Genomic DNA, 11,642 nt, shown 5'->3' on the forward strand with positions numbered 1-11,642 from the left:
TGGTTTCAATCTGTATTTTCTATGAGGTCTTATGGTAGAAGCAAAGATACAAGGGTTTTGGATTAACATTGGCGTAATTTTTTGGGAACAAGATGGTGTGTGTAAGTGTGGGGGAGACAGACTAAATGACGTACTTGGCATGAAGTCAGCCTCTGATAAACACAGGAATGGACACAAAACAGGAGACACCAGGCTGGAGGCTTGGAGACTATCCTCAGCGGTTGGTAAGCGGTGGGAAGGTAAGCGGGACCTGCTTGGAGCTGAACTTCTTGCAAGGTGACATGTTTGACAATGGAATGTCGGAATCGAGTCAACACTCCTCTGTAGTGGTTTAAGCCCCATGTCAGGACTTAGAACTTACAGTGTAAGATAACACTCCGTTTCTAGTGATGGTGAAGCACTGTATTGTTGGAGATGAAGTGCTTTCAGACATGAAAAGTGCTATATCAAATGCAGGGGTTATTATTAGTATCTGTGTGTGTGTGTGTGTGTATGTAAGAGAGTGTAAGGGTCTGGTTTAATAGCATTCCAGTCACGAGAGGGAGTGAGTTATTCAGAAAAAATTAATACTGTACGGTAAACACCAGAGTTAGGGTGGGTTTGTGTCCCACAAGCAGTTTGAGATCAGTGTTACTGTTCTACCATGAGTCCCACTTCCTGGAGACTCAACATGCTAACCACTGAGCGCTGATCATTTCTTTTCTCGGGGAGAGTGGGGGTGCGAGGAGGCCTGGTAGATGATTAGCACTGTCGGAAAAACTACTTTACCTCCTGGGGGCTTTGAAAAGAACAAACGGCTTTTGAGTTGCAGTCCAGGTTCTGTTGCTCTCTCCTTGGCCCCAGTCTGGTATTTTCTCACCTCATGGATCTATCTCCGTAACTCGGTACAGAACGGGTGGGATTCGAACCTGTGACCTCCATCCCGGTCGGTCTGTGTGCCTTATGTCGCCGTTGTAGTCTGAGAACGGATTGCTTGTTTTGTTTAGGTATTGGTCTCTTAACTGTAGTTTGTAAAATGGCCGTGATTCGGAGAACTCTTTGCTGCGAAACAAAAGCAACCATATTTAGGGACTTGGAGCACAGGCTAACACTCCAGTGCATCGCTGGGAGAGCGCCTCGAAGTCAGCAACGCCATCTTTTGGATGAAACTCGATTCCATTTGCCTGTTCAGGTGAACTTTAAATCTCCAAATACACAGTAACTACATTAGATGGCGTTAATGTGGTAAATGGTTTTGACATTAGAGGCACTGCATCAAGTTCAAAAATGATTAACTATTATTTTTAATATCGCTAGTATTCCAATGAAGAGAAACATTACGGAGTGGTTAACATGTTTGTAGCGTTAATACAGATTAATTGAGCACTGGTTTTGCAACATTAGTTCTCGGGTTTACACAGTCACTACACTTTACAGTATATCCTGTGACGTGCTTTGAAACATCTTGATGACGTGATAAGGTGCGCTGCCTCAAATCCAAGGATTAGTATTACAAGGCAGACTCGCTAGCCACATTGTCGTGTATGGTGTTTACTCTGCTCTCTGACCTGTTTGTTTCATGTCTAGCTAAGCGCCGTCTGAAAGACTTGCACAGGAAAATGTAAATGAGGGGGTCCAGGCAGGTGTTGGAGGAGCACAGCCAAAGAGTGATCTCTTTTAAATAATACAGCAAGTCCTGCTTCCAGCACTCCCTCACCTTGCCCACCTGGCTTAGCGTGTAGGGCACCCTGACGAAATGGTAGGGAGCAAAACACACAAAGAACACAGCCACGATGACAAATACTTTGACCTTTGTCTTCTTCCGACCCTTTGTGTCGGAGCTCCGTGACTTGACGTACGACTCGTAGACTTTCCTGGATATAATGATATAGAGCACGACCATCAGCAAGAAGACCCCAAAGAAGATGAACTGGCAGATGTAGATGAGTGTGGCGTGCCACATTAATCCCTGCGGACTCTTCAGTAAGGAGCACTTCCTGGCTGTGTCGGGTCTCACGGGCTTGTTGGTCAGAATCATGTTGGGCACAGACAGGGCGAACATGGTAAGCCAGACCGCCCCAGATAGGAACTTGCTAAACCTCACGCTCCGCACGCATGACTTCCCGAAGGGGTTTGTGATCTTCAGGTAGCGGTCGCAGCTGATGAGGCCGAGGAGAATGATGCTGATGTACATGGTGAAGTAGAACGTTACGGCGGAGAAACGACACACAAATGCTCTCAGCTGCAGCGGGGCCAGTTGAGTGTCCTTCGTGATTTTGAAGGGGAACGTGAGGGTCATGATGACATCTGCGAACAGAACGTTTTTCAGGAGGACGATGAAAGTGCTGGTGCTCGGGATGTGGAAGAATATCTTGGCGGCCATGACATTGAGCGCCAGGCCCACGATGAAGAGGACACTGTAGAGGATTGGGAACAGTATCTGGGTGACCTGTGTGTTGCGCACACAGCTACCGGAAGAGGATGCATTTCTTAATGAGCTACTGTTATCCATCATCCTGCTTTTCTTTGCTGGTGGGAAGACAAATAGTGGTCATGTTAACATGCAATGGGTTTGGTGCCCCAAATGACCAATACACAGGTCACAAAATCTCAAGGTTGGTCTGGATAAAGAAAGCCCTTTGGCCCATCTGATAGCATCTATCCAGAAATCACGCCCTACCATACCCCTATCACTGTATCAATCTGGTTTTATTGTGTGTGTATGTATGTGTGTATATATATATAATATATCTTTTCACTAACATGGGGACATCTACTCAGAACTGACACAGGAAGAGCTAATCATAGAAACTACACCAGCTTCCATTTATACAGTGGCTTTCATCCTCACACCACAGAAATCTACACAGCAGGAGACCAGTGGACACCTTGTAGTACTGCTGTGGTCATTCCCCTAATGAAGCTACTCATCCATATCCCAGTTCTAATTATCTGAAATAAAACAGAAGTGGCTGGTTCCACTCAGCAGGTCAGGCAACATGTATGGAGAGAGTTAGAGAGAGGGGCCCCACTCTCACCATTATACCATCCATTCTACACTCTGAGTGGAAGGTTGTGAGATACCAGAAACCTGAGGCAGGAAACTTTCGAGTTTGGAGATACAGTGTTGGATCAAGTGGCTTGAAGCAGGCTGTATGTTTACTGCTCTCTCAGCACAAGGTTGAAGTCAACCTCGTAGATTTCAGGAGGACAGCCCTGTTCTCCTAAGACTTAGCATTTGATGTTGTTGCCCCAGCACTATAGTTACAATTCGATTCAGTATTCTGTGACATTCTGTAACTTCACCCACAAAATATACAGTCAATTCACTTTACGGTATATTCTGTGAAGCGCTTTGCGACGCCACAAAGACGTGATGAGGCGCTACTTCAAATGCAAGGATTAATAATTTATGATTATTAACTGGCAGTAATGCAATGTAAATTTGGTAGCTCTGATTTCCTCAGAATCTCCTTTTGCTTCTTTCAAACTGGTTGCAGTGGATCCATCAGAAGGAGTCAGGATATGAACACAGTGTGAATCATATTGAGAAATGCGTCTTAGTTATTTCCCAATAATAGCTTGCAGTCTATTCACCATCAAGAAGTGTGAATGTCTGTATTGGATCTTGACTGACTGCGCACCACTTAACAGTTTAATAGTCTTAATGGAGTTTAGTCAACTGGTATGACCAGATTGATAACGTGCCCCATGTCAGCACTTGGAGACTCACAGTCTAGGCTTACACTAAATACAGTGCTAGAGGTCCACTTATTGTCAGAGGTGCTGTCCCTCGGATGATACGATAAACCGAGGTCCCATCAGCTTGTTCACGTGGATGTTAGAGATCCCGTGATACTACTGTATTGGAAAAGAGAGAGTTTCTCTTGGTGTACCGGCTGACAATTCACCAGATATATTGATCTTTGGTAGTTGGGGGGAAACTGTGTGCAAATTGGCTGCCACATTCGCCAACACTAATCTAGTCACTGCACTTCACAATAATCCTCTGTGAAGCAAGAGCTTTGAAAATATTTACAAACTGATGTCTAATGAATCATCTCAGAAGACTCCAGCCTGCTTCACGTTCCCTGCCTCGCCCGTCCCATCAATGGCGGGCGGGCCTTCAGCTATTCTGCCCCCACACTCTGGAACTCCATCCCTCAGTCCCTCTGCTTCGCCCCCTCTGTTGCCTCCTTGAAGACCCGTCTCAAGAACCTCCTCTTCGACCGTGCTTTCGATAATCCTTCTTCTCCCCCTGCCCTCCACCCTACCCGATCCTGAGCCCCAGCTCGGGTCCGAAATACTGATTGTCCAGGGCCTTGGGAAGTCATTTAGAAGTTATTTAGATCTGTCACTTCTTTGGATTCATAATATAATTGTGGACCAGCCCCCATCATTCGCTATTGCTTAGGGTGCCCACTTTGTTGACGGGGCCTTACCCAAATTAGTGTGAAGTGGGTCAATATGCACCTGTGAATATCAGTCTCATAGACAGTTGCTAGCTTAAGCTGCACTGTCTGCGTTTAAAGTTTATTAATATAAAATAAGGAAGAATAGGTGCCGCACAGCTTTCGGTTTCCTTTACAGTAGGAAGTGTCTTTTGTGCTGGAGCCATTATCACCACCACTCTATCGGATTGTAGGCTGGTCACAGTGATAGGATTTTCTTTGCATTTGATACAGCAGCTATAACGTCAAAACATCTCAAAGCACATCACAGGGAATTGCTGACAACTTGTTGAAGTAAAGAGTTTCTTTACATAACGGCGGCAGTTAATTTGCACACAGCGAGGTCCTGCAAACGTGATGTGAATGCCCAATTTATCTGGAGCATTGTTCGTAGGACACTGGGAAAAACTCTTCTATTATATTTTGAGAGATTATTATCCCTGAAACACAGTCCGCCAATCAACTAACCCCAATCGGGTTCCTACTTACTGCAAAGTAAGCAGAGCATGTGGGGTAAGGAAACTTACTCAATGAGTCGCTCTGAGCTGCCTCAGCAAGTGTCCCCAGTGCAATTTTTGTTGACACTTGCTGAGGCAGCTTGAGCTAAATCTGTATTCTTCTTACTGCTGCATTTGTTAGATGGCAACATTCAGGAGCAAGTCTGAACCCAAAACATCAACACCTCAATTTGAGCCATTTTCAGACAAAATGATATGAGTGTGTTTCTGGAAGGCTCTTTATCACCAACAATAACAAGTTACATTTGTATAGCGCCTTTCATGTCGGGAGGATGACCCAAGACGCTGGACAGTCAGGGATTTGGACCTGAGCAGAGAGTTGGGATCGGTGGGGGGGTGTGGAGGGCTTGAGGGTAGGGATAGGAGGGTGGCCTCATGCGTGGTTGAAGAGGAGGATCTTGACATGGTCAGGCTTTGAAGGAGGGAGCAAGACGAAAGGACTGTGGGATGGAGTTCCAGAAGATAGGGGGAGAAGCTGAAGGCTCGATAGCTGATGGTGGTGTGGGACGGGCAGGGGACGTGGAGCAGGCTGGAGCTTGCTGAGTGGAGGGAGTCAGCAGGTCACAGAGGTAGGAAGGAGCAAGGCTGTGGAGGGCCTTGAAGGGGAGGACGAGGATTTTGAACTCTATCCTCTAGGGGATGGAGAGTCAGTGGAGCCGGGCGAGGGAGGGGGTGATATGGCCACGGAGCCTGGTGAGGGAGAGGACACGAGCTGCAGAACTCTGGATTATCTGGCAGTTGCTTCATTTAGTTTGTATATTCAAGACCTCTGTCAGGCACTCACAGTACAGACTAACTCCTAACCCTCCAGTGCAGTCCTGGGAGGTGGCATTGTCAGAGGCACCGTTCTAAGGATGCGACATTGAACCAAGGTTGTATTTGCCTGTTCAGATCCAATGACGCTACTGGAAAAGAGAAGCAAATTCCTTCCAGGGTCCTAGCCAGCAATTCCCCATATAAGTTGGTCATTCATTTCATGGCTATTTGTGGTTGCCAGTTTTGTCCGTGAATACACTTTTCTACGAAACTCTTTGAGAAGTTCCTGAACAGAAAGAGGTCCACCGTATCTATGCCACTGCGTCCCCCCCTTTTTTTTTCTAATCACCTTTTGTTATTTATCCGCTTCCCAGCTCTCTCCCAAACTCCCTATTTTTTTTGCTGATCAGCTGTTTATCCAATTCCCTTTTGAGCTTAGCGTTAGGGTTATTATTTATGGGACGCTGATATGCGCAATTGGCTGCCGACTTTTGCTCACAAAATATACAGTCAATTCACTTTAACAGTATATTCTATGAAGCGCTTTGAGACGTCTCGAAGACGTGATATAGTGCTATGTCAAATGCAAGGATTATTATTATTATTAATCTGACCTCAATATCCATTTGAATTCCAAACCCTGACATTCCTGAACCGCACATTTCTATATGATACAGTTGGAGAGTGATTTACTTACATGTCCAGCGAGACTTCGGCAGTTTCCTTTGGTCCGAGTGAGCGAATCTGTGACCTGAAATGTGTTTCTCTAAATGCTTTAGGTATCTTCTGGCAAACTGGCTTTGAGATTTGGTCACCAGTTGCTGCCCAAATTCCAGGCTTGGTGCAAATGCTGCCTCACACGAGCCTTCCCCTCTCTTGGGTCTATCCCTGACTCACCAGCCAGCAACTGGAGAACAGCCTCTGAAGTAGAATGCAAAAGGAAGCCTTTGTATGGAAGTCACTTGAAATTTTACTAACGTCCAAACATTAAGCTTCCTGATTTAGGAGGCACATATGCAGGTTCTGCAGACCTCGGCTAGAAATACTCTCCTCAAAAAAGAACTGAATTGTATTGGCCATGATTAGTAACCACTCCTATCGCCAATGTTGGGTAGAGACCACAGTCTCTCTCTCTCTCTTTATGGGCTGATACCAATCTTTCTCTCTCTCTGGCACTGGCCAGACTCAGGAAACGAGTCAGAAAAAGAACTGTAGCAGAATGAAAAGTCACTTGTGGTATATTCAGTATAATAATATTAGTAGTAATAATAATCCTTGCATTTGATATTGTGCTTTTTCATGTCATTGAGACGTCTATATATTTTGTGGGTGAAACGGCAGCCAATTGCGTTCAGCAGTGACCCACAAACAGTCATGGTTTGAGTGACCAAATTAGTATTTAAATTTATTTGCTTTTGATGGGATTATTACCCCCGAACACGATCCACCAATCAACTAACAACCGGATTCTTACTGCTGGGTAAACAGAGGCATGGAGTAAGGAAACTTGCCTAAGCTTTTGCCCTCTCGGGTCCTCTCGCTCTCAAGGCAAGTTTGTTTCCTCAGAAGCGAGGAATCTGTTCTGAAGTTTGTGTAGGGGAGAGACAGTGAGCGATGTTGAGTTTGAAAAGAATATAGTATTTATTAAGAATTTCTCAGTCAGAAATATGGCAGAAATTGCTGGACAATAATATAATAATTCTTGCATTTTACACAATCCCAGTATTGTTGAAACATCTCGAAATACTTCACAAGAATTTGCTGCCAAGTGCGTCAAGTGTAACAGTAACTTCTTTTTTTGCAAACAAGCAGCCATGAAGTGAATGACGAGTTTACCTGAGGATTGTTGCTTTGGGATGTCCGTGATATGAAAGGGCCATTGCTGGCCAAGACACTGGGAGAAACTCTGTTCTATTTTCCAATAATGTTGGAGCATCCACGTGAAGAATTGGCAGGTGGGAGCTCAGGTTAGTTTATCACCGAAAGTGAGCACTGGACTGCAGTGCGACTGACTGAGGCAGCCTGAAAATGCTAGCAATGCTAGAGAGTCCTACACACTAAAGAAAGCTGAGCTCTTGTTGCCTTTAATGAGTTAAAAGTCTTGTTCTGTGCTTTGTGTTCATGTGGTAAAACTGGGGCAGCATATTGATAAAAAGGAGAGATTAAAAGGTAGACTTCTACACCAAGTTAGTTATTTGAATATAGAATGCACAACCTTTGAGAGAAAACTAGATATGTATATAAAAATATGAAAAGGGTGCGAGGGGAAGAGATGCAGGAGAGTGGGACTAGATGGATAACAAATACAAATTTACATTTGCACAGTGCCTTTCACATCAGAAGGACGTCCCAAAGCAGTGGATAACTAAGGGTTTGCACCTGAGCTGGTGGTTGGAATCAAGAGGGGTAGGGGAGAGGGATGGTGACTGAAGGCACGGTCAAAGAGGAAGGTCTTGAGATGGTCCTTGAAGGAGGCAAGGGAGGGGGTAAGATGGAGGATTTCTGGGATAGAGTTTGAGGGGGTGGGGCAAGAAGGCTGAAGGCCCGATCACCAATGGTGGCGCGGGCAGGGCGGAGGGCACAGAGCAGGTCAGTGCCCGCTGAGCGGAGGTAGATAGGATCTCGTTCAGCGATTACCCACAGGTACGATGGGCCGAATTGCCTCCTGTGCTGTGAATGTCTCCGGTTCTGTGCATTTCATGCTGAGCTGTGTTGCTTGTCTTATTGTTGGCAAGGATTCCTGATACCTGCGAGAGCCGTGTGGTGAGGACTCAAACCCGCACTTGTCAGATTCCCAAACTGATAACCAAAGGGTTGGTGATCATCCATTTCATGGCTGTTTGTTGTGTCCAGATTTGACCACTGTGTTCACCTACAACTACACAGCCACTACACTTTACAACAATTGCCGGTGAAATGCTTCAAGTATTTTTGACATGAGAGGCCCTGCATCACTTGTAAAGATCAGTGAACAATTAGCTGACGACTAAGTGATTGTATCTGGGGGTATGATATTCTGATGCCATGCATGATATTGATCTTAACAATGCTATGATTCTCTGCCTAAGCTTAGCCACCTCCACAACATGCTTGGCACAACACTGAGCGCAGTATCTTTAGCAAGTTACCACAATAAAAGGCTGTTCTCTGCAACCACTTGGGTCTGCTCAGCAGCCATGACTAAATTGCTGCCATAAATATCATGACCCTGCATTTACTGGGTTTGTGGGTAGCATCTGCAGAGGCGAGGCTGCTTGTATAACTTTACAATATATTCTGTGAAGCACTTTAAGACAGCTTCCCTATGTGATAAGCTCTGTATCAAATGTAAGGATTAGAGTGATCCAAACCACTGGATAAGACATTAAACCAAGGTCCCGTCTGCCTGTTCAGGTGGATGGTAAAGATTCCTATAGCATGATTGGAAAAGAGAAGGGAGTGTTTCCCGGTGTCCTGGGCCACAATCTCCCAAAATAAAAAAAATGGTCATTCACTCCATGGTCGTTTGTGGGACATTGCTGTGTGCAAATTGGCTACAGCATTAGCACACAAAATTACACACAGTCACTCCGCTTTGCAATAAGTATCCCTGTGAAGCACTTTGGGAGGTTCGCCTGATGTGAGAGGTACTGTACCAACTGCAAGGATTATTAGTACATTGTCAAACTGGTCAGTGCTCGGTGAAGTTCTCTGAGACATTCTACCTAAAAGGGTGCAATATAAATGCGGTTGTTGTCTTTCCTAGCACTTTGTGGGAACTTTCTGGCCTAATGGCTGTTGCATTTGCCAACAAATACACAATCACTACACTTGGGAGTAACTATTGTGAAGTGCTTAGAGATTATTTCAACATGATAAGAAGCTAATAAAAGCAAGTTCTGCCTTTTTTAAAATTTGTTACATTCACTTTAATTGTTCTTGCACAATATTAAGACATATTTGACTGGTTAATTGTGCCATCAGATTTGGCTTTAGGTTATGAAATAGTTCATTCCACATATTGCAAATTGTAAGTGTTGGGATTTGCGAATTAGTCACGCTCTTTAAGGCAAAATATTTTGTATTAGTCTCTCACTGAAACTGCAGTTTTGCTTGGATCTGGATTCAGGATTGGAGTGCAGTTTTTACATTTGATGGATAATAAGAACATAAGAACATAAGAATTAGGAGCAGGAGTAGGCCATTCGGCCCCTCGAACCGGATCTTCAGACCCAACTCTAATTACCTGCCCTATCCCCTATCCCCTAATCCCTCTTTTTTAAAAAATCTATCAGTCTCAGCCTTGAAGATGTTCAAGGACTGAGCATCTACAGCCTTCTGGGGTAGAATTCACGACCCACTGAGTGAAGAAATGTTTCCTCAACTCTGTTCTAAAAGGCTGACCTTTAATTTTAAGACTGTGACCCCTGGTTATAGATTCTCCTACCAGGGGAAACAGTCCCTCAGTGTCTACTTTATCCAACCCTTTAAGAATCTTATATGTTTCAATAAGATCTCCCCTAATTCTTCTGTACTCTAGAGAATATAGCCCAAGTTTATTCAGACTATCCTCATAGGTCAGTCCCCTCATCCCAGGAACTAACCGAGTGAATCTACGCTGCACCCCCTCGAGGGCAAGTATGTCCTTTTTTAAATAAGGAAACCGCACACAATACTCCAGTTGCGGTCTCACCAAGGCCCTATACAGTTGGTCATTGCACATCCTCGCCCTGTCAGATGGACAGTTGCAGCAAATGTGACCATTGAGTTACCTTACCTCGCCTGGTGGGAACAGCCCAGGTCTGACTGAATCCTTCAGTCTGGTCTTGCCACTTACTGGGTTGGTGTGTACAGCGTGGCATCAATATCAATGTTACTTTTGTGTTGCAAAATCATGGCCCTTAGGGTGCATTAATAATAATAATTATAATCCTTGCATTTGATGTAGTGCCTTATTGCATCATTGTGATGTGTCAAAGCGATCACAGAATATATTGTAAAGTGGATTGACTGTGTATTTTGTGGGCAGAATGCAGCAGCCAATTGTGCACAGCAATGTCCCACAATCGATCATGGATTTCGTGAATTTTTAGGAATTATTGCCCCCGGAAAGCAATCCGCTAATCGACTAACAACCAGATTGCTACTTCCTGCTAGGTAAACAGAGGCATGTGGAGTAAGGAAACTTGCCTAAAGTTTTGCCTCGCTCGGGTATCGAACCCAAGTCCTTTAGCTTGGGCGGTAAGTGCAACACTTATACAGTGCCTCCCACCTGGTTAAACATCTTAAAACGCTTATCAGATTTGGAGTGGGAGATGGGTAGGAGGCAGATGACTGCAGGCCTGGCCAAAGAGTTTTGAAAGCAGTGGGGGTTGAGTGGGGTGGGGCAGCAATGAGTTGCCCAGACTAGGGTGCTCTCGACCTTGCCTCTTGCCAACCTAACCTATGCCTCATACTATCCAGGATGAAGTGATCAGGGTGCATCCTTCCAGGCAGAGACAATGCCTCCATAGGAAGTTTCCATATGTAATCATTGTTTCGCCCACAAAAATATACAGTCAGACGTCTAGAAGTTGTGATAAGGCGCTATATCAAAGGCAAGAATTATTATTATTGGCTTGGTTTGGAGACTCTTAAGAATGGTGATAGGTGTGATAAGCGCCAAAAAAAATCAGTGCTTGAATTCTTCACATGTGAACCTACACAGTGAGGGAAGGGACTCGGTCTTGAGAGAAGACTAGTCAGTGGGAATTTATGCACGTTTATAAAATGTTAAATGGGATTGAAAAAGTAAATCCAGATCGATACTTTAGGAATGCACCAAGACAAGAGGACACAGGTTTAGAGTTGTAAAGGTTAATTTCAGGACAGACACCAGGGAGTTTTTCTTCACACAGAGGGTAATTAATGAGTGGAACAGTTTGCCAGGAAGGGTGATTAAGGCCAGGACACTGGACTA

General features: G+C 44.7%; 2 protein-coding genes across 6 annotated transcripts in view; one reads left to right on the plus strand and one right to left on the minus strand.

The window, feature by feature from the left end:
• LOC103184467 (mediator complex subunit 12L) overlaps positions 1 to 11,642 on the plus strand; it is a 160,316-nt gene that overhangs the window by 90,057 nt on the left and 58,617 nt on the right. The gene's annotated exons all lie outside the window — the stretch shown is intronic.
• On the minus strand, positions 1,442 to 6,846 carry LOC103184464 (P2Y purinoceptor 13). The gene is made up of 2 exons (XM_007902472.2): positions 6,402 to 6,846; positions 1,442 to 2,508 (listed from the first exon to the last, which is right to left on the minus strand). The coding sequence occupies exon 2, from the start codon at positions 2,492 to 2,494 to the stop codon at positions 1,490 to 1,492; it is 1,005 nt and encodes a 334-aa protein (XP_007900663.1). The 5' UTR covers positions 2,495 to 2,508; positions 6,402 to 6,846; the 3' UTR covers positions 1,442 to 1,489.

Source organism: Callorhinchus milii, unplaced genomic scaffold, assembly GCF_018977255.1.
Source record: "Callorhinchus milii isolate IMCB2004 unplaced genomic scaffold, IMCB_Cmil_1.0 Scaffold11, whole genome shotgun sequence".
Classification (NCBI taxonomy): Eukaryota; Metazoa; Chordata; class Chondrichthyes; order Chimaeriformes; family Callorhinchidae; genus Callorhinchus; species Callorhinchus milii.

Excerpts from the sequence above, each read along its gene's own strand:
- LOC103184464 (XM_007902472.2), bottom strand. The coding sequence starts at position 2,494 with ATGATGGATAACAGTAGCTCATTAAGAAATGCATCCTCTTCCGGTAGC.